General features: G+C 41.7%; 1 protein-coding gene across 1 annotated transcript in view; it reads right to left on the bottom strand.

The window, feature by feature from the left end:
- The window catches only part of tusc3 (tumor suppressor candidate 3), a 380,924-nt gene that overhangs the window by 10,166 nt on the left and 343,080 nt on the right, over positions 1 to 27,678 (bottom strand). The window contains exon 9 of the mRNA XM_059989264.1: positions 1,690 to 1,780. Coding sequence (XP_059845247.1) covers positions 1,690 to 1,780 — 91 coding nt within the window. The remainder of the gene's footprint in view (positions 1 to 1,689; positions 1,781 to 27,678) is intronic.

Raw genomic sequence — 27,678 nt, 5'->3', positions numbered from 1 at the left:
ACAGCAGTAACTTAATTGAAAATTGCCTTTTGCATCCTTTCACAAAGTTATATAAAAGCAAAACGTTGCACATGCATTTGAATTTACTGCCTCAGAATCTGTGTGTTTTTCCACTTGATACACTTAGATGAACCCAAGGTAGATCAGATGCCTTAGACTTCGCCCTTGCTCACAGAAGGAGTCAGGAAGCAATGTGAGCCATAATTATTATATAAAACATAAAGGTGCTTTATATTTGCTCATTTGTTAAAAAAATCACTCATCAGGTGCTATTTTTGTTCTATTCCCTCCACTGTACAGAGGCTAAAGCGGACAGCCCTTAACACAGAAACAGGGATCATGACCTTCACATTTCCCTTTCAACATTGCAACACATAAACTTCAGACTGCCAATTCACTTACTCATTTTTCCCTGCAGTCAATATTAAGCTATTTACTCTTGGTTATTGATTCAATGGCAAAAATAATTAAGGTTAGCCCCCACTACTTAAGAGATGTGTGGCTACAACAGCATTTGGCATGGATTCTAGGTGCCATTCTAACTTCAAGTATTTTTAAGAATTTTTAAAAATATCTATGTTACTAAAAAGGCAAGAATTCATCACAAGTCACTTACCATCATTGATAAGCTGGTGTTGCTAGAAGTTAACTTTTGGAAATTTGTATAGGAAGCATATACAAAATGAAAGCCAGAGACATCTACTGGCACAAACTGTTATCTCTTTATATGTTCTTTATTAGTCGGGGCTTCAAAAGTAAGAGGCAGAAGGCAGGAGAATGGAGTTGAGAGGGACAATTAATCAGCCATGATGGAATGGTGCAGACTTGATGGGTCAAATGGCCTAATTATGTTCCTATGTCTTATTTCCATCATTCCTTTACAATTACAACACAATTCAGGATTATTTAATCACTGATAAAAGAACAAGAAGTTGAAGACTCATAAATAATTTGATTTAACTCTTCCAGCAATCGAATCATACATTGCAATTTGCATAATTTCAAAGTTAGCTTTGTGCTTCAGGAACTAGTTGATATGACTTTGCGTCAAAATACATGAAGTATATAAAACAACACATTATATTCAGAGAAAAATGCTGTATAAATTAAGTGATTGCCTGATTTTTAAATGGGAGAAAAAGGAAAAGGAATTAACAGACTTAATGGTGATATTTCATTTCTCCTACTGTATGGAAAGGTAAGTGATAACAGTTCACATTCCTATTCTGTTTTCCATGGAATCAAAAATCATGTATGGAGCAAACCTATATTTTCCATATTCCAATTTGTGATTTGAAGTGAAAGTTCATCTTTTTTGTAACTGTAGATAGATGAAAATTGGACACAGTTCATTAAGTTTGTACTACTGTCCCTAACTGGCTTTCATCTAACTTAGGGTTTCTGACTGATCTTTTTTATGCAAACACCAGAAGGGAAAAAAATTGTCTGACAGTGCTTCCCCATAATTCGTTTATTGCCCGCAAAAATAACTTATTACCAGCTCCAAGAATAAAAATCAAATGTAACAAATTTCAAATGTATTTTCAGACAACTGAGATGAAGAGAAATGACAGCTTTGATAACAAGCAAGAATAATGTGTGCTATTCTCACTTATCATTACCTATAAGCAATTGATGTTTCAAAGACAGTAGAATGAACTGAGAAAGTATGATCATGAACCTACATACCTATAAGGATATCCATGATACTTGGACCGGAATATTGACAGCAGCAAACTGAAGAAAAAAACCACCAAGCCTAATCCCACCAGACAGATTACTGTAAGAAAATCACAGATTACATTTAATAGACACAACTCAGTACAACTTCAAATAGACTCATTCAAGTGCTACTTCATGGTCACACAATTAGTTTTCCTGGGTAACATTACTCCATTTATAAGCAACTGTAGCATTTATTGTAATGTAAATATAAACTAATATACTGTATGTTTTTACAATGAATTAGGATAATGAAGATGCCACTTAAAATTTCCAATGATGCCATATTTTCCTGTGTGGAATTTTCATTATTTCAACAGAATTACAGAAAATTCTAATATAAATTAAGAAAATCCACAGTGATTACTCCACTGAAAATTGAGGAGGTCTTGGTTCATATTGGCACCAATAACTTAGGTAGGAAAGCAGAGAAGGTTCCAAATAGAGTATGAAGGGATTTAGGTTGAAAGCAGAAGAACAGGACCTCTTGGGTAGTAATCTCAGGATTGCTGCCTGTGCCACGCACCAGTGAGGGTAAGATTAGGATGAATGCATGGCTGAGGAACTGGTGCAAGGAGATGAGCTTCAGAATTCTGGATCATTGGGATATCTTCTGGAGAAGGTATGACCTGTATGAAAGGGATGGGTTACACCTGAACACGAGGGGAACCAATATCCTTGCAGACAGGTTTGCTAGAGCTATTGGGGAAGGTTTAAACTAATTTGGGAGGGGGATGGGGACCAGAGAGTTAGGGCTGGATATGGGGCAATTGATAAATAAATAGATGCAGTGTGCAATGAGACGGCCAGAAAGGAAAGGCAGATGACAGAGCAAAATTGCAGTAGGTCGAATGAGTTGCACTGTAACATCGGGACAACATTGGAAAGGGTGATAAATACGGGAGTGAAAGTGATACACAGTGCCTATAAAAAGCACGGATAGAACATTGGCTGATTGGCAAGATGCAGAAAATGGGAATAAAAGGAGCCTTTCCTATTGCAGGTGACTAGTGGTGGTCTGTAGGGGTCAACGTTGGGAGTATTTCTTTTTACGTTACATGTCAATGATTTGAATGACAGAATTGATGGCTTTGTGACCAAGTTTGCAGATGATAGCAGCGAGGCTGTAGAGGGACTGAGAAAGATTAAGCGAATGGGCAAAGAAGTGGTAGATGGAATATTGTTTCGGGAAGTGTGGTCAAAAAGTGTAGACTATTCACAAACAAGAGAAAACCTGCAGATACTGGAAATCCAAGCAACACACACAGGCTGCTGGACAAACACAACCTGAAATGTTGACCACTTAGTCACTTCCATAGATGCTGCTTAGCCAAGCATAGACCATTTTCTAAACGGTGGGGAAATTCAAAAATCCAAGGTGCAAATAGATTTGGGAGTCCTCAAGTAGGCCTCCCTAAAAGCTAACTTTCAGGCTGAGTCGGTGGTGAGAAAGGCAAACGCAATGTTTGCATTCAGAAAGGACTAGAATACAAAAGCTAGGATGTAATGCTGCAGCTTTACTTCTCTGGTGAGACCTCACTTGGAGTATTTTAAGCAATTGTGGGTCCTTTATCTAATAAAGGATATTCTGACATTGGACAGGATTCAGAGGAGGTTCATGAGAATGATTCCAGGAATGAAAAGGTTATTGTATGAGAAACTTTTGATGCCTGTGAGCTTGTACTTGCTAGAATTTAGAAAAATGAGGCGGTGGGGGGGGGGGGGGGTGATCTCATTGAAACCTATTGAATGTTGAATGGCCCAGATAGAGTGGAAGTGGGGAGGATGTTTCCTATAGAGGATGGATTCTAGGTCCAGAGGGCACACTCAGAACTGAGGGATGCCTATTTAGGATAGAGATGAGAAGATTTTTTTTAGCCAGAGGATGGTAAATCTGGAATTTGTTGCCCCAGATGACTGTGGAGGCCAGTTTATTGTGTGTATTTAAGATGGAGATCAATTGGTTCTTGATCAGTCAGGACATGAAAGGTTACAGGGAGAAGGGAGGAGAATGTGTTGAAAGGAAAAATGGAACAGCCATGATGAAATAGTGGAGGAGACTCAATAGGATGAATTGCCTGTTTCTGCTCCTGTCTTGTATGGTCTTACGGTCTTGTGGAAGCTATATAGCTCCACTGTTCAAAATATTCTAGATTTCATGCAGAAGTGGCACGGGAGTAATTATTTTACATTCATCAATGTAAGCAATATTGTGGCTGATTGCAGTTTTGTGGTGCTATCATATTAAGTACATCATAGAAACACAGAAGCAACTCCTGATGGCTTATAGTACATAAACTGAAATTATCATGATCAGCTGAAAATAAATGTCATTCTGCTGCGAACCAAAGAATTAATTCCATACTGCAACTAAATTTTACATGTCTGTCCTTCTCTACACATAGTTAATGACACAGCTCCATGTTGTCAAAGTAAAAGAAGCATCTCATTTGAGCTAGTCTATATCTGTGAACTTGCTGAGTGGGTATCAGCAGGGCTACTCAGATTATGCAGGATCACAATTAAGCATAGAACACAAGAGAATTGGTGTAGTGGCAGGCTCCCTCCTACCTTCAACTGGCTCATCAATTCAATATGATCACAGCTAATCTGCCCCAGGCTTCAACTGCTCTTCAGTCAGTTCTCCGTGGTCCTAACTTGCCTGATCTTTCAAATATGTACATACCTACTTCATTGTAAAGCACCCTTCATAATATTGCCTGCATAACTTTCAGAATTCCCAGAGAATCACCACCCTCTTTTGCAGTTTTAAATGATTGCCTCATAGGCTTGCAACTCTGTTTGAGATTTCATTACTTGTGGAAACATTTCAAATTCTATCCTATAATGCATGCTTAGAAACTTATAAATTTGATCACCTTTGATTTTTCTAAACTCCAAGATCCAAATGATACCTGGATCCCTCCAGATAGATAATGGAAGGGAAGTGACAGATTTGAGTTAGTGAAAGCCACTCATTGTAACTTCATAGGCAAACATTTAAGGACAGCCTAGTGGGAAGTTTTCTGAGTAATTCATTCATTTCAAGCAACTGTAGCATTTTTGGCATTATTAAGATTTAAATTAAATAACATTTTTGAAATGAGTTTTTTCAAAGGTTTAGTTCATATGTATAGCAGGCATGGGATCGGGTGGGTGGAGATCAATTGCAAGAGAAAATTTTTGCTTATATTCTCCCTCTTTTTCAACTTTTATTACCACATCTGCAAAACTGATCAAATGCACTTAGTACAAACAGAGAATTGCTGTTAAAATGTTATGCTTTGTGTGGCTCAGTTACACAATTTTATAAATAAAGTTTTTGTTCACTTCTGCATCAAGTACAATTCTATGCAGGTAATGGTCCTTTCTCTGTTCTGTGTGGCTAATGGCAACACATAATATTTCAACTAGAATTGCAGCAGATTCCATTGGGAATCACAATCTCACAAATCTAACAGTTCAGTTCTGAATGCCACCCAACCAAATTTTGATTTTTTTTTCTCTTCTGTTATATTTTTCAACCTTTATGATGTTAAAACATGAGTTTGGCCCTTTATTTTCAATAATGAATTACAGTCAACACCTGAGAAAGAGAGACAGTCTTTTAGCACAAAATGTTCTGTAACAGTAATTTTGTAATACACATAACAAATTATTAAAAATTATTAAACAATTATAAATGCTACAGTTAATCAATTTAAAATTCACTCGTAAAGTTTTAAGAGTGATCTTTCCTGTGATTCATGTCAGAATACTATGCATGTGTAAGAAGAAAAGCCTGGTAAGAAACAAACTACAGCAAATGTCAAAAATCTGACAATTCAGATTTTTCTTACATGATTCTCGAGTAATGCATAGTTACTTTCTAGATCTAGTTTGCCTATAAGATCAGCTCACAAGATCCTATAAGATCAGCCTTATAAGATTAGCTCATTGCCGACAACTTCAGTGATATGGAATTCCTTACAACAATGCTTTGGAATAAATATACTCTTAATTTTATGAACATTCACTTTTTTCTTGGAGAGAGCATACAATGCAAGAATTTTAAAAATGTCATTACAACATTTTTATATGGTATGTTTTATTTATCAGCAGCAAACAATAACATACCCTATTCTTCTCAGATGCAGTCATTATTGTGAGCTTACTCATTAAATAAATTTGAAATGTATTCTTTCATTACTCTGTATACATATTTATCTGATAGTCACAAAAGAAACACCAAGTGAAAATTTTAAAAAAACTGCAGATGCTGGAAACTTGAATAAGCTGGAAATACTCTGCCATTTTCAACATCATAATTTTTGCAACATAATAAATCTTTGCTACTCGGGCCTTGTTTGACATTTCAATTTAACCCAGAATCTATAACATTTATAGCACATAAAAAGAATTATAATTAAAATAACAGAACAAGCTTCACTGATGAAAAAAGGCATTGTAAAATTTACTTTTTTTACAGTGCTAGTAGACTAAACAGCTGGATGATGGGCATATGTTCAGGTTTTTTTTATATTTTGGTATATTTCTACTTAAGTCATTGTTCTGTACAAGGAATGACTGCAATTTTATTGTTGTCTAATGTTGTTAACTATACAAATGGAATCATTAGCATTAAACAAAAAATGAATAAAGGAGTATTAAAAAACAACTCTGATGCTGACTTCATAGCTTAAGCAACATATTTTATTTAATTTCTGAAAATTAACTTTTACGCATATTATGCTAAAAGTTGACTTAGAAATGCCTGTGTAACATTTTTTCTACAATGTCAAATGTCAGATATTTTATAGCAGATATTTTGATTGTTTAATTGTTTCAAATGCAATTCTGATGAGTGGTTGGCTTTTAACCTGGAATACATTGCCAGGAGGAAAAGAATTCAACTTTGGCATTCAAAAGAATTGAAAAAATGATTGAAAGGAAAAGCTTGTACGACAATGGAGAAAGAATGGGAGAATGGGGGAAACTGGATTCCACTTGTATTTTGCCTACATGAACTTGGTGTGTTGAACATTTATTTCCATGTCATCACCATTCTGAGACTGAACTGCACTGCTATTGCTAATCTCTCTATGGAAATGTTTCAGTATACTATTTACTTTTTAAAGCTTCCTGTTTTAATCTTATGGATGATAACAAAACCAATAGCAATATTCAGCAATAACCATCCCACTACTGTGTTGCCAGTGTTATTCTGATTTTAGCTGATGGAAACCAGCTAATGGGATTTGGTGTAGGTGGCACACCTCAACTCTGACCAAAATTCCCAATTCACCTGTGTAGTGTGTGCTTCCATATGCAGACATACTCAATTTGAGTGGAGTACAGTCACTGCAGTTGGATAGGAATAACCGCCATAGGCTTTTCCAGGAGCTCGTGGACTCCAGATGTACAAACGTTTGTACATAGTTGGAGTGCTAACACGTTCTACATAAACCACTACTTTCTTTATACCTATATTTGAATCCTAATGTATTTTTTAAGACTCTACTAATTGGAACCACAGATAAACTGGCCAAACATGAGTTCTGATGGGCTCAGACTGAAATAATAACCCTTTCAGCACTTCTGAAGTCTAATTTTCATGGATACTTTTGAAAGGATTGGGATAGTCATCCAAAAAATGGAAAAAGTCAAAGGAATGCTACAGGGTCCCAGTTACTTCAGTTCAGAGGCTTTAGGACTGAGACAAAAATGGCTTGCTCTTGGGCCAATTTAAGGTCAGCTGAATTACGCTCGCTATCTATATAATTGATATGTAAATTTGCATGCAAGCTAGAGCAGAATGATAGGGACAGAATGCTGTTGTCCATGTGGCTGGCTCCCTCTCTCCATGCAGCTGATGAATCCAAAGGAACGGCAGAGATACATTGGCACCAGTGATTTGCAGGATTTTTCAGTTAATGTTGAATTAAACGTAAGATGGCCTTAGGGACTCCATCTCCAGCTTTCTCCCTCAGGATGTACTCCAAAGTCTTCCTCATGGATGGGTATATCCGCATTAGTTTCAAAGTAAACATGAAAAAAGATAGGCCTGGTCTGCAGGCTGAGATTCTAAATTGAAGAAAGGTCAATTTTAATGGTATCAGAAAGGATCTGACAAGTGTGGATTTGGATGGACTGTTTTCTGTTTTAAGCAGTAGGCCTACCAAAGTAAAATTTTGAGAGTTCAAAGCTTGTATGTGCCTGTCAGAATAAAAGGTAACTGTAACAGGATTAGGGAACCTGGGTTTTCAGCAGATATTAAGGTATTGGTTAAGAAAAAAGGGAAGTGAATAGTGGGCGTAGGATTGTTTCAATAAATTAGATACTTATGGAATATAAGAAATGCAAGAGTACAATCAAGAAAGGAGTCATGAGGGCTAAAAGAAGTCATGAGGCTGCCCTGGCAGATAAGGTGAAGGAGGATCCAAAAGGTTTCTAGAGTTATGTTAAGAGCAAAAGGATTGCAAAAGGGACAAAATTGATCCTTTGGTATATCAGAATGTGTGGAGCCAAAATAGATTGAGGGGAGCTTGAATGATCTTTTCACAACTGTATTTAGTCAGGAGATGGACACAAAAGCGAAGCAAAACAGCATTAACTTCATGACTCCTATACAGATTACAGTGTTTGCTGTCTTGAGGCAAATTAGGCTGGATAAATCCCCAGGACCTGACAGGGTGTTCCCTTGGACCCTGTGGGAGGCAAGTGCTGAAATTCTAGGGATCATACCAGAGATATTTAAATCATCCTTAGCAACGAGTGAGGTACTGGAGGCAGGTGAGGGATGGGAGGATAACTAATGTTGTTCTGTTGTCTAAGATAGACTCTTAAAATCAACCACCAGCAAATTATAATTCGGTAAACCTGCCATCAGTAGTGGGAAAGTTATTGGCAGGTGTTCTAGAGGACCAGATATATGAGTATTTGGATAGACATGGATGGATTAGGTATAGCCAGTATAGCCCTCACCCTCATCTCCTCCATTTTCTATGCATTCACCCTCACCCCATCCTCCTGCCACCTTAACGGGGATAAAATTCCTCTTATCCTTACTTACCACCCCATGAGTCTTTGTATCTAATACATAAGTTTCCACAACTTTCTCTGTCTTCAACCAGATCATACCACCAAGCATGTATTTGCCTTCCTTCAACCCCCCCACTCTCCACATTCCACAAGGAACGCTATCTCCGTGATTTCCTTTTCCATTTGTCCCTTCCCACTGATCTTCTTGCTGACAGTTAATATTGCACCTGGCAGAAGTGCTACACCTGCCCATTCATCTCTGCCCACATTACTTTTCACGGCTCCAAACAGTCCTCTCAGGTGAGGCAAAACTTCATCTGTGAGTCTGTCATGGTTATTCAGTGCTCCAGGTGTGATCCCTTGTACATCAGTGAGACCTGACGTAGATTGAGGGACCATTTTGTTGAGCACCTTTGTTCCATCGCAACAATCATGATTTTCCGGTGGTTATTTAACTCCAGTCTCCATTTGCATTCCCATATGTTAGTCCATGGCATCCCCCACTGCTATGATAAGGCTAATTTCATGTGGAGGAGTGACATCTCATATTCTATCTAGGTAGCCTCCAACCTGGTGGCATGAACATCAATTTCTTTAATTTTCAGTAATTTCTCCTCCCTGCCCTTCTTTCTTTTTCCATTGCCCATACTGCCTTATTGGATCCTCTCTTACCCCTTCTTTTCTACTCACCTGCCCATCACCTCCTTTTGGTGCTCTTCTTACTTCCCTTTCTCCCATGGTCCACACACATCTCCTTTCAGGTTTCTTCTTCTTCAGCCCTTTAACTTTTCCACTTGTCACCTAACAGCTTCTCACTTCAACCCCCTTCCCCACTTACCTACCTTACCCCTCATCTGGCTTCAGCTATCACCTTCTAGTTGTACTTCCCCACAACACCCTCCTCCATCTTCTTATTCTGGTTTCTTCCCCCTTCCTTTCCAGTCTTGATGAAAACTTTTGGGCCAAAACATTGACTCTTCATTCCTTTCCATTGCTGCGGTTATGACAGACCTTGTCAATCACTTTGTTGTCCCTGCTGCTTTCATCATTTACTTTCATCACTGCCTCAGTCCAATTAGTAAGACACAACCTGCACTGCATAAAGCCATGTTGACCATTGCTAATTAAGCCAAATTCTCATAAATCTTATCTCTATTAATCCTCTGCAGTACCTTTACTAACACTAATGTGAGACTGACCAATCTAGAGTTTCCAGTTTCCCTTCTTGAAAAATGGATCAACATAAGTACTTACCAAAGACAGCATAAAGATATTGGTTAAACGAGCAATCTCATCTTTTGCCTCTCTTAATAACGTATTATATCTCATCAAACCCTGGGGACTTATCCTCCTGAATTCTTTTTAGGAGATCTAACGCTACCCCCTTCTTCATCTGAAAAAGCCCAAGATCCTCATTCTCCACATTCTTCCCTTGGTGAATACCGATGATGCAAAGTACCCATTTAAGTCCTAACATTTGTCTTCCAAACATATGTTTCCTCCTTTATCCTTGAGTGGTCCTTGGATGCATGGAACACCTTGGCATTCTCTTTAAACATATTTGACAAGGACTTTTCCTGCCTCCTCCTGACTCTCCTAATTCCATTCACGAGTTCTCTTCTAGCTTCTTTATAATCCTCAAGGGCTTTGTTCGATTTTTGTTTCCTAAAGCTTATGTACATTTCTTTTTCTCTTGTTGACTAAATTTACTATCCCCCTTGACATCCAAGGTCTCTTTACCTTGCCACCTTTGTTCTTAACTCTCCAGTACTCTGTGTGCGGTTAGGCTTTAAGCACCCTCTACATGTTAGATATGTACATTCCCAATGATCTCTCTCTAGTTCCTGCTTAATACTCTCATAGTTTGCCCTGCTCCCATTTAATACTCTCCCACAGGGTCTACATTTGTCCTTAACTATAACTACATTAAAACATAAGGCACTGTGATGACTTTTTTCTAATTCCTCTGCCTTTGAAAGGGCAGTCACTTGGCTAGGATCATTACCTAACACAAGGTTCAGTATGGCTCCTCTTTTTGTTGGATTATCTAAATATTAATTTAAGAAACCATCTTGGATGCAATTAGCAAATTCTGCACTATCTAATCCTCTTGCATTTAGGAGGCCCCAGTCTCTATGAGGGAACATAGAACATAGAAATCTACAGCACATTACAGGCTCTTCGGGCCACAATATTGTGTTGACCATGTAACCTACTCTAGAGACTGCCTAGAATTACCCTAGTGCATAGCCCTCTATTTTTCTAAGTTCCATGTACCTATCTAAGAGTCCCTTAAAATACACTATTGTATCTGTTTTCACCACCGCCACTGGCAGTGCATTCCATGCACCCACCACTCTCTGTGTGAAAAACTTAGCCCTGACATCAACTCAGTAACTATTTCCAGGCACCTTAGAACTATGTCTCTTCATGTTAGCCATTTGAACCCTGGGAAAAAAACCTCTGTCTATTCACACGTTTAATGCCTCCCATCATCTTATACACCTCTTTCAGCTCACCTCTCATCCTCTGTTACTCCAAGGAGAAAAGACCAAGTACACTCCACCTATTGTCATAAGTTACGCCCTCCAATCCAGGTTACATCCTTGTAAATCTCTTCAACACTTTCTCTATAGTATCCACATCCTTCCTATAGTGAGGAGACCAGAACTGAACACACTACTCCAAGTGGGGTCTGACCAAGGTCTTATATAACTGTAACATTGCCTCATGGCTCCATTGTTGAATTCCAAAACACCATACGCCTCCTTAACAACACCGCCAACCTGTGCAGCAGCTTTGAGTGTCCTATCAACACGGAATGCAAGACCTTTCAGATCCTGCATACTGTGAAGAGCCTTGGCATTTATATTATATTCTGTCTTCAAATTGAACCTACCAAAATGAACTACTTCATATTTATCTGGTTTGCTGTCCATCTGCCAACTGTCAGCCCAGTTCTGCATCCTATTGAAGTCCTGCTGTAACCTCTGATAACCCTCCAGATTATCCACAACACACCCAACCTTTGTGTCATCAGCAAACTTATTAACCCACTCTTCTACTTCTTCATCCAGGTCAATTATAAAAATCACAAAGAGAAGGGGTCCCAGAACAGATCCCTGTGGAATACCACTGGTCACCAGCCTCCATGCAGAATACGAACCATCTACAAACACTCTTTGCCTTCTATGGGCAAGCCAGTTCTGGACCCCCAAAGGTTTCTTTGGATCCCATGCCTCCTTACTTTCTGAAGGAGCCTTGCATGGGGAACCTTATCAAATGTCTTACTGAAATCCATATACACCACATCCACTGCTCTACCTTCATTAATGTGTTTTGTTACATCCTCAAAGATTTAATCAGGCTTGTAAGGCATGATCTGCCCTTGAAAAAGTCATGCTGACTCTCCGTAATCAGATTATGTCTCTCCAAATGATCTCAGATTATTTCAAGATGACGGTGCGATGCAGCTTGCAGTGGCCACTCTGGAGCTGATTATCTGTTATTTGTGAAGCGGGGTGCCATGCGCAATCATAATCGATTGAAAACGGACGTGGGAGCACAGAGGAACATTGGGAAATCTCCAGGAAGACCTTCTTTGTTGCTGCTGCTGCTGTGAAGTCCGGGACTCTGCTGGGAAGAACAGGCCCCCAGTCCTTGGGGTCGCGTTGCCGATGGCCATTGGCATTTGTCTTAATAAGCTCGGCAGAGGATGGTGCTCGGAGAAGCTGTGCTGGAGGGGATGGTCGTCGGCTCGGAGGTTCAACGGACTCGGAGTCCGCTGCGGTCAGGTCGCTTTTGCTGTGTGCTGCGTCTGTGAAGCTGGGATCGACAGAGCTTTCGTTGTGTGCTGCGTCTGCAAGACTGAGTCGGGCGGTGCCATGGAAGTCCATAGCGGGGGTATTCCCTTCTGCCGCCAGCGTGGGATGGCGAGTCTGTCGGGACCCTGGGGACTTGTGGAAACTGTGTGGTGATTTCTTTTTAACTTATAGTCCTTTAACATATTTGGACTATTTGTACTGTGCCCATAGTCTGTTTTTTATCAACTATGCTATTGTTTGCACTGTTGTAACTATGTGGTTTTGTGCAGGTCTTGTAGCTTTAGAGCTTGGTCTTGTTTGTCTGGTGCATTTGGAGCTCCTTTCCGGGGAACGCGCTAGGACAGTAGTACGATATTAATACGCAGCAGCCTCTCTGGATTCTGGATTGGGGATTGCCAAACGTTATGTGGATTTTCTAGTGTAGTCTGTTTTGTCATATGCTTTTGTGATATCATTATGGAGGAACGTTGTCTCATTTTTTAACTGCATTGCATTTGTGGTTTCTAAATGACAATAAACTGAATCTGAATCTGAATAAATCCTGCCTCTTAGGATCTTCTCCTTGCCCACCACAGAAGTCAGACTCAATGGTCTGTAATTTTCTGGGTTATCTCTACTTCATTTCTTGAACAAGGGAACAACATCTGCAACCCTCCAATCCTCTGGTGCTTCTCCCGTCCCTATTGATGACGCAAAGATCATCGCAAGAGGCTCAGCAATCTCCTCCCTTGCTTCCCACAGTAGCCTAAGGTATATCTCATCTGGTCCCGGTGACTTATCTAACTTAATGCTTTTCAAAAGCTCAAGCTCATCCTCTTTCTTAATGTCTATACACTGAAGTGTTTCAGTCCACAGGGAGTCATCCCCACAATTACCAAGGTCGTTTCCCTGGTGAATACTGAAGCAAAGTATTCAGTAAATACCTTTTCTACCTCCTCCAACTCCATGCACACATTTCCACTATCACACCTGATTCGTCCTACTCTCACACAGCTCATCCTCTTGCTCTTCACATGCTTGTAGAGTGCCTTGGGGATTTCCTTAATCCTGCTCGCCAGGACCTTCTCATAGCCCCTTCTGGCTCTCCTAATTCTATTCTTAAGCTCCTGCCTAGAAACCTTGTAATTTTTCTACAGCTCTAACAGAAACTAGTTTCTTGAACCTTCCATAAGCTTTTCTTTTCTTCTTAACTAGATTTTCTACATCCTTTGTGAGAGAAATGATTCTTAAGGAGTCCATTTAGAATGTGCTGACACAGAAAGAACGTGCAAAGCAACTTGCAGGGCAACGTATAAACCAATTTGCAAAATCAGGATGAAACAATAGCTTGCTGATTAAAGAAGCGATACAGGTAACGGGAAGACATGCTTAACGGTTGAACAATAATGGTGTTAATGCGCTGAGGCTGATAAGTGGGCCAAAGGGTAGTCACATTTGTAATTTTGTAATGAGATTAAGGAAGAATGTCTGCACCTCACATGGGTGCAACTCACAAAGTCGTAAACAACTAGGGTATAAAAAAACTGTGCAAAGTGTAATTCGGCACTCAATCTAGCAGGAGCTGGTTGGGTCCGACTCTGCAGACTCGAAAAATAAAGTTTACCGTTCTGCAAATTGCTGAGACTCAGTGTGCTTCTGACAACGTGGGGGCTCGTCCGGGATCCACACTCCGGCCGCGGTGGACACGAGGAAGGACATCGGAGACGGTGCACCCCGCCGAGTTTGGCGGTCCCTGACTCCTTGCTCGTCGCTCCAGCGCGGCTTGAGCGAGTGATATCCGGACAGCGCAGAGCGGTAAACGGGGAGAAGGGGACAGTACCTGGTACTGGAAGTCCCCAGGACGCACCGGGTAAGTGCCTACTATTATAGTAGAACGGTGCGGGAATAAGTAAGGACGGAGAAGACCGGGATCGCTACCTGGGGGTCCTCCTGATTAAGTAAGAGCGGAATAAGATGGGAGGGGGTGGCTCTAAAAAGAAAGAGGAGACGGAGAAGACCGGGACCATACCCGGGGGTTCCTCCTGATAGCCCCCTCGGTAGAATGTTTGAGAATTGGGGATGTGGAAGACTAAAAGGGAAACAAAAGAAAAAAATGATACAGTACTGTTTAATTTGGTCGAAACAGCCGATAGAAAAACCTGCGGTCTGGTGGCCGCGGCTTGGGTCTGAGGAGGATTGGGTACGACAAGCCTTAAACATTTACGTTAATTCAAAACCAAATGTAAAACCGGAAGAAATTGCTTATGCTTTTTGTTGGGCTCCCTGGCCAGGAGTAACAACAAAGAGTTTTAAGTTGGGCATTAAAGGGGAGCGGAAGTGGGACCCACTCGATCATTTACCCCCTCCCTATGTCCAGCCTTCTGCGCCCTTTGCGGGAGCAGAGGGAGGACGTGAAGAAAGTTAAAAAAAACAGAAGAAATAGACCCGGAGAGGGAAGAGAGGGATGTTAGGGAAAAAGCAAAAGCAAGGATCGAAACAAGGAGTGTGACAAGAGCAGATAAGAAAAAGAAAGACGAATTAAAAAAGGAAGAGGTACAGCTGTGTCCCCTTCGAGAGGTTCCAATGGGAGGAGCACGAGGAGGGACAGGATTTGTAAACGTCCCTCTGACAAGTACCGAAGTACGAGGATTTAAGAAAGATATGAAAACTTTATTAGAAGATCCAATGGGACTGGCAGAACAGTTGGATCAATTCTTAGGACCTAATGTTTACACTTGGGAAGAAATGCATGCGATTATGGGAACGCTATTTTCTGCACAAGAGAGGCAAATGATACGACAAGCTGCAATATCAATTTGGGGAAGGGAACAGCCGAATGAGTTACCGGGGGACCGGAAATTTCCAGTAAACGACCCACAGTGGGACAAACAAGCAGAAAAGAGAAGACGGCAATATCCCATTGCCATGGAAGGGAGGAGGGGATTACAACCTGTAATTGAGACATTAGTATCAGATGGACTCCTGGAAGAATGTATGTCACCCTTTAATACCCCCATCCTACCGGTCCGAAAGCCCGACGGCACGTATCGAATGGTTCAAGATCTGAGAGGCTTAAATGCGGTAGTCCAAACACGATACCCGGTAGTGCCTAACCCCTATACATTAATGAGCAAAATACCTCCTGAACATGAATGGTTCAGTGTGATAGATCTAAAAGATGCCTTTTGGAGTTGCCCGTTGGAGGAAGGTAGCCGAGATATGTTCGCATTTGAATGGGAAAATCCATTCACTGGGCGGAAGAAGCAACTCCGGTGGACCGTCTTGCCCCAAGGGTTCACGGAGTCCCCAAACCTATTCGAACAGGTACTGGAGCAAGTATTGGCTGGATTCCATTGTACCGAAAAGAACCAACTATTACAGTATGTCGATGACCTACTACTATCGGGACCAGCAGAGGAGGTAGTGCGAGACGATACTATAAGACTCCTGAATTACCTAGGAGAAAAAGGATTGCGGGTGTCCAAGAAGAAACTGCAATTTGTCGAGAAGGAAATAACATATCTCGGACACAGAGTCAGTAAAGGGCACCGCCAAATAACCCCAGAAAGAATAGCGGGAATAACTAAAATACCGCTTCCCAGGACAAAGAAGGAAATAAGACAATTTCTGGGCTTAGTGGGCTATTGCCGGATTTGGATAGAGAATTATACCTCCCTGGTGAAGTTTATGTACGACAAATTGGCAAAGGAAGACCGGGGAATAATCAGCTGGACCGAAGAAGAAGAACAGAAGTTCAGGAAAATAAAAGGGCAACTAATTCGGGCCCCGGTATTAACACTGCCAGCACTGGAAAAGCCCTTTCAGCTGTATGCAACAAACAATGAAGGAACTGCGTTAGGAGTACTAACCCAAGAAAAAGGAGGAAAGCGGCAACCTGTGGCCTTTTTATCAAAAATGTTAGACCCGGTATCCCGGGGATGGCCGACGTGCATACAAGCCGTAGCGGCAGCAGCCGTACTAGTAGAAGAAGCACGGAAATTAACCTTTGGGGGAAGAATGACGGTGTATACCCCGCACTCCGTTAGCACCCTCTTAGCCCAAAAAGCTCAGCGGTGGTTGACGGACTCTCGCATACTGAAATACGAAACCATTCTGATGGTCGGGGATGATTTAAGCTTTGAAAAGAACAATAGTTGTAACCAGGCACAGTTCTTATACGGGGAATCAACAGGGGAGGAAACCGAGCATAACTGCGTGGAGCTAACAGACCTTCAGACAAAAAGTAGGGAAGATCTACAAGAAGTTCCCCTAATTGAAGGCGAGGAACTATATATCGACGGCTCCTCCAGATGCATCAATGGGGTACGACACAGTGGATATGCTATTATAGACGGGAGGACTAGGGAGACGGTGGAGTCCGGCCGGCTCCCAGGTAATTGGTCAGCCCAGTCTTGTGAACTATATGCCTTGCAGAGAGGACTGCAACTGTTAAGAAACAAAATAGGCACTATATACACCGATTCTAAGTATGCCTATGGAGTGGTACACACCTTCGGAAAGATTTGGAAAGAACGGGGGTTGATAACAGCCAGGGGAAGGGAATTAGCTCACGAACAAATGATAAGCATGACTCTGGAAGCTCTAACACTACCACAAGAAATTGCAGTGGTTCACGTTCCAGGACATCAACGAGGAACAGTCCCGGAAGCAATAGGAAACCGGCTCGCAGATGAAGAAGCCAAGCGGGCAGCAATGGAAAAAACGGTCCGACTTCTAACCCTGATACCAATAAGGGAAGGGCTTAACAAACTACCAGTATTCACCCAAGTAGAAATAGACGCTATGAGCCAGCTGGGAGCCCGACAAACATCAGAAGGCGAGTGGACGACCCCCGACGGACGGCAAGTACTGAATAAGGAAGTAACTCGTCATATACTGCAACAACTACACCAACAAAGCCATTGGGGAGTGCAAGCTATGTGCGACACTATCCTAAGGGACTATGTTTGTAAAGGGATATTCACACTAGCTCAACAGGAGGTGTGGGGCTGTTACACCTGCCAAAAGGTAAACAAGAAAATGATGCGTGCCACCCATAAAGGGGGACAAACACTAGCCGTCCGACCGTTCCATCGGATCCAAATAGACTTTACGGAACTACCACAAGTTCAGAGATGGAAGTACCTGTTAGTAATTGTGGATCACTTCACTAGGTGGGTGGAAGCATTCCCAACCACTAAAGCGGACGCCCCTACAGTGGCACGGATCCTATTAGAAAATATAGTCCCGAGATATGGAATAATGGGGTCTATTGATTCAGATAGGGGAACACACTTTGCCTCAAAAACACACCAGTTAATCTGTGACGCCTTGGGAATCCAGTGGAAGCTGCACACCCCCTGGCACCCTCAGAGCTCAGGAAGAGTTGAGAGGATGAACAGTACTTTGAAGACGCAATTGACAAAACTAATGATGGAAACCAAGCTACCCTGGACCAAGTGTCTACCCCGGCCCTACTAAGAATCCGCACGGCTCCTCGAAAAGATATAGGAGTATCCCCTTATGAAATGTTGTTTGGCCTTCCATATTGGAACAAGGTGGAGGGCTATCCTTCCCTGCAAGGGGGAGATGTCTTTGTAAGGGACTATTTACAGGCACTGTCTCGTTCTTTTGCAGAATTGCGCAGGAAGGGGTTACTCGCACAAACCCCACCTCTGGACTTCGCACTCCACCGAACTCAGCCCGGTGACTGGGTCCTGATTAAGACTTGGAAGCCAGAGAAGTTACAGCCACAGTGGGAAGGCCCATTCCAGGTGCTACTGACCACCGAAGCCGCAGTAAGGACAAAAGAAAAAGGGTGGACCCACGCCGCGAGAATCAAGGGACCCGTAAAGCCCGAAGAAGGTGCAGAATGGACTTGCGTCCAGGGAGGAGACCCGATGGTGCTAAAGCTCAAAAGACGGACAGAATGAACTTTGGGACTGTAATGTATATACTGCTATTGTTGAGAAGCGCTGAAGGGGGATGTGATAAGTGCAGGACGACGGTAAGGGTGGGCATGACGGTTTTTCCAGGGTCCTTTGTATCACACTCTCATGTAAACGAGAAATGTTATGACTACAACAAAAAGGAGGAATGCCTGGAAAACGGAAGGCGATATTATCAAGTAAGAAATAAGGGATATGTGTGGGGGTTTGGGGGCCAAGGATTAGGGGTATATGGGAGTGTTACCACTTGTCCTCCCAAGGATAAATGGCTATGCATTAACAAGGGAGGACAGTGGGATATTCCCTCGATATTGGTAGACGATTATGTGGATAAAGTTAAGGAAACTATAATCCAGAATGAGAAAAAGAAAATAGCTGAGGAAACTCAACACAGACAAAAAGCTGCAGTCTCCACAGACCCATCGATATACCAAGAAATAGAAAGGGAGATTACGCTACCAGACGTAAAAGAAAACCTCTTTATAGATCTGGCAACTCGGATAGCAGGCAGTCTAAATATTAGCAACTGTTGGGTCTGTGGAGGGCCACACATGAGTGAACAATGGCCTTGGCGGGGTGAAAGCCTAAATACATGGGAATTAATTCAGCGGAACTGGACGGTGGTTAAGGATAGAAGGAAGCAGGGGTGGGAACTAACAAATCTCCCCGAAGGACAAATATGTGTTGCGCGGGACGGGAAAATAAAAGTAGGAAAAAGCCCCTGTCAGAGCATTAAGTATAAAGAGCAGAGCGGAAACATTACCTGGTGGCCAGAGGAACCGAAATGGTATATTACCATAGAACCAAAAGGAAACTGTACGCCCCTCGGGAATACCCCCGAAGTATGGAATTGTACTGGAACGGACCCATACCACGGAATTCCTGGGGTGAGCGAGGTTTGGAACAAAGGACAGGGTGTTGCCCCAGAGGGATTGTTTTGGATTTGCGGAGGTAGGGCATACACACGCCTGTTGCCCAACTGGGGGGGAGTGTGTTTCCTGGGAATTATCCGGCCTGAATTCTTCCTGTTGCCCGAGGAGGATGACAAAGCATTGGGGGTAAAGGTATTTGATTCCCTACGAAGAAGTAGGCGAGAGTTGCAGGTTGGAGACTGGGGAGATAGCTGGCCACCCGCCCGGATTATTGAGTATTATGGACCAGCGACCTGGGCTCAGGATGGGTCTTGGGGATATAGGACGCCCATATACATGCTAAACCGAATAATCAGACTACAGGCGGTGGTAGAAGTAATTACAAATCAGACTGCATTGGCCCTGGAACTACTAGCTAAGCAACAAAATCAGATGCGCACTGCTATTTATCAGAACCGCTTGGCATTAGATTATTTGCTTGCGGCTGAAGGAGGAGTATGTGGAAAGTTTAATCTAACTAACTGCTGCTTAAAAATAGATGACAACGGAAAGGTGGTTCAAAAAATATCAGATAAAATAAGGAAACTGGCCCACGTGCCGGTACAGACCTGGAAGCCGCTGGGGTATTGGGACTGGCTGGACGGATGGTTGAAAGGAGGCTGGTGGCGAACCGCTTTAGGGGTTATAGGAGGGGGATTGATGGTCCTCCTTCTGCTACCATGTCTGATTCCCTGCTTGCGGGAGCTAGTAGCTCGGGTGGCAAGACAAGCTGATCCTGTTCAGGTACTCCTACAAAGGGAAATAGAGCTAGAGGAAGAAGCCTATGTAAACCCGTGGCAAAAGCCCAACTGATAGCACATTCTAAAAAGAAAAAGGGTGGATTGAGAGAAATGATTCTTAAGGAGTCCATTTAGAATGTGCTGACACAGAAAGAACGTGCAAAGCAACTTGCAGGGCAACGTATAAACCAATTTGCAAAATCAGGATGAAACAATAGCTTGCTGATTAAAGAAGCGATACAGGTAACGGGAAGACATGCTTAACGGTTGAACAATAATGGTGTTAATGCGCTGAGGCTGATAAGTGGGCCAAAGGGTAGTCACATTTGTAATTTTGTAATGAGATTAAGGAAGAATGTCTGCACCTCACATGGGTGCAACTCACAAAGTCGTAAACAACTAGGGTATAAAAAAACTGTGCAAAGTGTAATTCGGCACTCAATCTAGCAGGAGCTGGTTGGGTCCGACTCTGCAGACTCGAAAAATAAAGTTTACCGTTCTGCAAATTGCTGAGACTCAGTGTGTTTCTGACACTTTGTACACTATGGTTCTTTACACTCTACCACCCTTTCCCTGCCTCAATGGAACATACCTATGCAGAATTCCATGCAAATGTTCCCTGAACATTTGCCACATTTCTGCCATGCATTTCCCTGAGAACATCTGCTCCCAATTTATGCTCTCAAGCTCCTACCTAATAGTAACATATTTTTCCCTACCCCAATTAAATCTTTTCCCAAATTGTCTGCTCCTACCCCTCTCCAGTGCTATGGTGAAGGAGAAAAAGTTATGGTCACTACTTCCAAAATGCTCTCCCACCAAGAGATCTGACACCTGACCAGGTTAATTTCCTAATATCACATCAAGTACAGCCTCTCCTCTAGTTGGCTTATCTACATATTGTGTCAGGAAACCTTTCTGAACACACCTAACAAACTCCACCCCATCTAAACCCCTTGCGCTAAGGAGATGCCAATCAATATTAGGAAAGTTAAAATCTACCATCACAACAACCCTATTATTATTGCACCGTTCCAGGATCTGCCTCCCTATCTGCTCCTCGATGTCTGTGTTACTATTGGGGAGGGTCTATAAAAATCACCCACTAGAGTTATTGCCCCTTTCCTGTTTCTGACTTCCACCCACAGAGTCTCAGTAGACCATCCCTCCATGACTTCCTCCTTTTCTGCACTCTGTGACATTATCCCTAATTAGCAAAGCCACATTCCCACCTCTTTTGCCTCCTTCTCTGTTCTCTTTGAAACATCTAAAGCCTGCCACTCTCAATAGCCATTCCTGCTCCTAAGACAACCAAACCTCTGTAACAGCCACATCACAGTTCCACATATTGACCCACGCTCTAAGTTCATTCAACTTGTTTACGATACACCTTGCATTAAAATAGACACATCTCAAACCATCGGGCTAAGTGCTTCTTTAACATCTGTCTGTCCTTCCTCACAAACTCCCTACAAGCTGTCTCTACTTGTGCTCCAACCTCCCCATCCTCCACCTCTTCATTTCAGTTCCCACCCCTCTGCAAATCTAATTTAAACCCTCCCTAATAGCATTAGCAAACCTCCCCACCAGAACATTGGTCCCCCTCAGATTCAAGTGCAACCCATCCTTTTTGTACTGGTCACACCTGCCCTAGAAGAGATCTGAATGATCCAAAAATCTGAATCTCTGCCCCCTGCTCCAATCCTTCAGTCATGCATTTATCCTCCACCCCATTCTAATCCTATACTCACTGTCCCATGGCACAGGCAGCGATCCCGAGATTACTCCCTTTGAGATCCTGCTTTCAGCTTCCTTCCTAACTCCCTGTATTCTGCTATCAGGACCTCTACCCTTTCTCTACCTATGTCGTTGGTACCAATATGTACCACAACCTCTGGCTGCTCACCCTCCCATTTCAGGATATTGTGGTCATGCTCAGAAACATCACAAACCCTGGCACTTGGGAGCCAAACTACCATCCTCTTGTTTCTTCCCCCCCATCTGTCCCCCTAACTATAGAGTCCCCTATTACCGCTGCCCTCTTCTTCTACAGGGCCAGACTCAGTGCCAGAGGTACAGCCACCGTTGATTCCCCCAGGTAAGTCCCACCCCACAACAGCACTCAAAATGGAAGTTTCAGTTACCCACGGCAACAACCCTGTTGTTTAACCACCTTTCCCTAATCTGCCTGCATGTCTGATTTTCAATGTCCTGGTGGCTACTGGTGTATAAATCATCAGTGTGGTGTACCTTCCTAATTTTTGAGCTGTACCCACATATAAGTGAATGAGGTCTCCATCATAAACCCTCTGACTGCAGTTGTGATACTGTCTTTGATTAATAGTGTAACATTCCCTTTTACCTCCTTTTCTATCTTGCCTAAAACATAGAAACCTTGGACTATTAAGCATCCATTTCTGTGCCTCTCTCAAACAAGTTTCTAAATATATAATATACAATTAAATAATGAATTTATAATGTTAACTATTTTTAGCAAAGTGTCACTTTTGTTACATTTCTGGATCTAGCAAAATATAAACATAAAATCTAATTCCATTGCTTTAGCATCAAATTTGTGCCTGAGCTTGAATGTAAGAAAAGCACTCCATGGTACTCCAGTTATCTCTGGATAGGCTTGCTCATACATAATAAATCACGAGTACTTCTGCAGTAATGGAAGTAGATTTTGGCCCTGAAAACTTGCACAACTTTCATCCAAATATAAACATTGGGATCATTCTACCACTGACTTATGATTCCTGCACCTTACTTCCAGTCTTCTCTGAATTCTATTTCATAACTTAGTTTTCAATATTTTGCATGGATGATTTTTTGTCCTCTCTCTTTCTACTGTTTTCATTTTCACTTTAACTTCTCTACTTTTACTTTTATGTTCTAATTTCATTTCTTCTGATTGTTTTATTAATTTTTAATTTATTCTTGCAAACAGAAATGTTTATGAACACAAGGAGTGATACTCTATATATTAGTAGGCAAGATGTCAGAAAAAGTATTGTATAATTCACTATGTCACTTTAGACATGCTTCATATATTTTGTTTGTTTAAACACCCATACAATATTAGTAGCTTTTATAAATATTAGCACATCCTTTGTTGTACAAGTGCACTATATTAGCTTGATAGTAGGCTTAAGGCATGGCATTGATGTAAAAACAATGAGATCCTAACAGCTACTACATAAATGCAAAATCTTTTCTTCATGCATCTAGACGTTGATTGTTTCGTATTTAAGAAAACGTCCTCTTTGTTCTAATTATTTAGATTACACCTTCCCCGCTGAGCTGAATTTAGTAGAGAATGTAAAATTGGCACCATGTGATTTTAATTGCAGAATTCCTTATAAGGATAATGTTAACTGGAATGTTGTCTTCCACCATTGTGTCTCACACTCAGAGCCTCTTGTTTCTCATGCCTCTCATGTCTTTGCAGTTTCATGCAGGAGAACACTAAGCCATTCCTGTTGCTTGCTCCTTCTGAACACTTTAGTGTTGATGCACACAGGTGGGGAAAAGGGGGAGGGGGCAGTGCTGGTGTAAATTGGGGATGGGTAGTCATTGGTGGCAAGAATTTGAAATGTTTTTAAGTTCAATGAGACTGACAACTGTCAATGAGAAAGAAAATGTGAAGGAAACAAGTAATTAGAAATTCTGAAAACCACAGTTACAGCAATTTCAGTTAACTTTCTACTGTAATATCAGGAGGTTGGAACTATTCCATGCGCATATTAGCTTAAACTTCCAAAAATTGATTGATCCGGACAACTGCACGATGGCAGAGCTATGTGAAGAAACTATATTTGTCTTTGGAGGACAATTGCAGTAGGAACACTTTAAGAAATCTGCATTTATGAATGCTAGGTAAGAATAGATGCATGGATGAATATCAGGAAATGCAGAGGAAATTTGACCCAAAAGCAAAGAGGTAGAGATGATTTACTAGCATTATTAAACAACAACTTTATTCATAGACTACAAAACAGCAAGTCATGCGGGGCCACAAAACAAGGGAGAACAGAAAGTAAACACAACAGGCAACAAGGTAAACTTTAGGCAGGAAGAGTGAAGTCGAGCAGCAACTGGGTGAAACTGATGGGTTTGATGAGTGAACAAGGACTGTGCATGAGAAGTGGGATCTGAAAGGTGAAGGTATTAAACTAATGAACATTTTGGACCTTATGTTACATTGGTTTATTTTTCCACAAATGCTGAGCAGCCTACTGATTCTAGTGTTTTCTGTGCTTTTCTTTTCAGATTTCTAACATCTACACTTCTCACAATTTTCTTTGATTCTTAGACTGTCTTATTTATTAACTGACAAATTCATCTGTTGGAGAAGTGACAGACAGGTTCAATTTGTAATCAGGAATGGATGGCTAATTATGAAAATGTAGACTGGGAGACTGCATTGCAAAGCACCTAAGCGCCCTCCGTCAGAAACAGTGGGATCTCCCAGAGGCCACCCATTTTAATTCCACTTCCCATTCCCATTCTGACATGTCAGCCCATGGCATCCTCTATTGTTACGATGAGGCCACTCTCAGGTTGGAGGAGCAACACCATATATTCCCTCTGGGTATCCTGTAACCTGATGGCATGAACATCAATGTTTCTAACTTCTAGTAATGGCTCACCCCCACCATTCCCTATTCCCATTTCCCTCTCTCACCTTATCTCCTTACCTGCCCATCACCTCCCTCAGGTGTTCTTCCCTCTTCCCTTTCTTCCATGGCTTTCTGTCCTCCCCTAACAGATACCCACTTCTCCAGCCCTTTATCACTTTCCCCAATCGACTTCCCAGCTCTTTACTTCACCCCCCACCCTGGTTTCACCTATCACCTACTATACTACCTTGTATTTCTTTCTCCCTTACCATCGCCTTCTTACTGTGACTTCCCATCTTTTTTCTCCAGTTCTGATGAAGGGTCTCGGCCCGAAACATCAACTGTTTACTCTTTTCCATGGAGGCTGCCTGGCCTGCTGAGTTCCTCCAGCATTTTGTGTGTGTTGTTTAAGCAAGTAAAGCAAGTTACATCTCTGGAGTTCATTGAATTTGAATTGAGTTGATTTTATTTCTTACATTCTTCTCATACATGAGGAGTAAAAATCTTTATGTTATTTCTCCGTCTAAATGCGCAATGTGCAATCATAGTAATTTACAATAATTTATAATAAACAGAACAGTTAATGTAACATCGAAATATACTCAAATCAGTGTGAGTTAGTCAGTCTGATGGCCTGGTGGAAGAAGCTGTCCCGGAGCCTGTTGGTCCTGGTTTTTATGTTGTGGTACCGTTTCCCAGATGGTAGCAGCTGGAATAGATTGTGGTTGAGGTGACTCGGGTCCCCAATGATCCTTCGGGCCCTTTTATTTACAACTGTCTTTGTAAATGTCCTGAATCATGTGAAGTTCACAACTACAGATGTGCTGAGCTGTCCACACCACTCTCTGCAGAATACTGCGATTGAGGGAGGTACAGTTCCCATACCAGGCAGTGATACAGCCAGTCAGGATGCTCTCAGTTGTGCCACTGTAGAAAGTTCTTAGGATTTGGGGGCCCATACTAAACTTTCTAAACTGTCTGAGATGAAAAGCTGTTGTGCCTTTTGCACCACACAGCTGGTGTGTACAGGCCACGTGAGGTCCTCGATGATGTGGTTGCTGAGGAACTTAAAGCTGATTACCCTCTCAACCCCAGATCCATTGATGTCAATAGGGGTTAGCCGTTAGGGGTTAGGGGTTACATTCTTCCTGTAATCCACAACCAGCTCCTTTGTTTTTGTGACATTGAGGGAGAGGTTGTTTTCTTGACATCACTGCTGTGTCAGAGAGATGATTTCTTCACTGTAGGCCACCTCTTTACTGTTTGAGATTATTGTTTGTATTGTATTGTTCTTATTTCAGGAAGAATGTTGATCCATCGGAAGCAGTTCAGAGAATGTTCATTTGACTAATTCCTGGAATAGACAGGTTGCATTGAAGAAAGGTTGAAAAGGCCAGATTCTACCTGCTGGAGTTTACAAGGATGAGAGGGGATCTATCTGGAAGATTTAATTTCCTGCAGCAAAAAAATACATAAACTGATGGAGGAACTCAGTGGGTCAAGTAGCTTCTGTGGAAGAAATCGTACAGTTGATATTTCAGGTCAAAACACTGTTTCAAGTGTACAACAAAGATGGCCAGTATAAAGAAGTGAGAGTGAAAGGAGAGGCTGAGTTAGGTAGGAGATCGGTGGAACCAGGTGAGGAGGGAGATGATAAACTGATGGAGCCAGGTGGTAAAGGAGGGGGCAGTGGTGAAGATAGTGGCTGTCCAATTGCTCATACTAAGTTTAATTGAAGGTTCCATGTTATAATTGCAGGCAGCTTGACCAACTAACCAACATATTTTGAGAAAATAATTGTGAGCCTTTGTAAGCAACTGTAATAAAATTGCCCATGCAAATTTAGCAGTCATTACCTAACTGCCGAGATTATCAAGAATCACATTCAGAATGAGAAACAGATTCATTATCACTGACAAAAACTATGAAAACACGACCTATACCATGTCAAATTAGTTAAACAAATACAAGGAAAATTAGATTTAAAATAGTGCATCAGGTATATTTTTCTTTGCAACTTTTCTTTCAATATAACATCTTTTATAATTGCTTCTTATAATTATTTTGTAACTACAAATTCAGAAGCATTAATCCTCAAAGGCCATGCAAGTGGCTTCACCGTTCTCATGGAGAGCAAGCAAAGTCAGCTGTCACCTTTGATCTGGGTGAGCATTTAAATTGTCTAAATAGCTTATCGCACCTTGCACTAGGACCTGGGCATCACTGCTGTGAAAGGCTCTGGGTCTAGAACACACCACTCAGCAACTCGTTTTGGGCTCAGATTTCATCACCAAGCCCAAAGCCACTCTCAAGTAATTCAAATCAGCTCGGCACCCAGAGCAATCCAACCTCACTCCCAGGCTAGCTGCACAGGCATCAGTACTCCATCTGCAGCATTTCTGCAACACACCATCTCATCTCATCCCCTTCACAAAAGATATTTCTAGTGAAGGTTTTAGTCGGATTTGTTAGCTTTTTGACTAATACAAAGCTGTCACATATGTTCAGTCGTGCCATCTTAACCAGAAGTTTTGGGCCAGCTATTAAAGAACAAAAGATAATCAAGAACATAGCTGGGATTCCCTTTGTTTATTTGGGACACCGACACTTAAGTGGGGCAGGAGACTGTTGTTGAATAGTTTCTAACTAGCATCGGCTGTGTGTACTTGCCTGGCTATTAGAGGCTACACCATGCTTAGAGTGAACAGTCTTTAAATAATGTTAGATTTATATGTTTGTGGCCAAAAAGTAGTGATTTTTGTCACTGATAGATGGTCACAATTCAGAACTATTTTGCTCACTGCATTTTCAAGCATTCAGGTTTAGAGATGCTAGAAATGGCAGGGAGTTGAAATGGAATGATTTCATTACTTCAACAAGTTAGAAACTATAAAGAATTTGAGGGTATTGAC

This window comes from Hypanus sabinus, chromosome 14 (assembly GCF_030144855.1).
Source record: "Hypanus sabinus isolate sHypSab1 chromosome 14, sHypSab1.hap1, whole genome shotgun sequence".
Lineage (NCBI taxonomy): Eukaryota > Metazoa > Chordata > Chondrichthyes > Myliobatiformes > Dasyatidae > Hypanus > Hypanus sabinus.
Note: the sequence above shows the minus strand (reverse complement) of the source record. Positions and strands in the feature narration are given on the sequence as shown.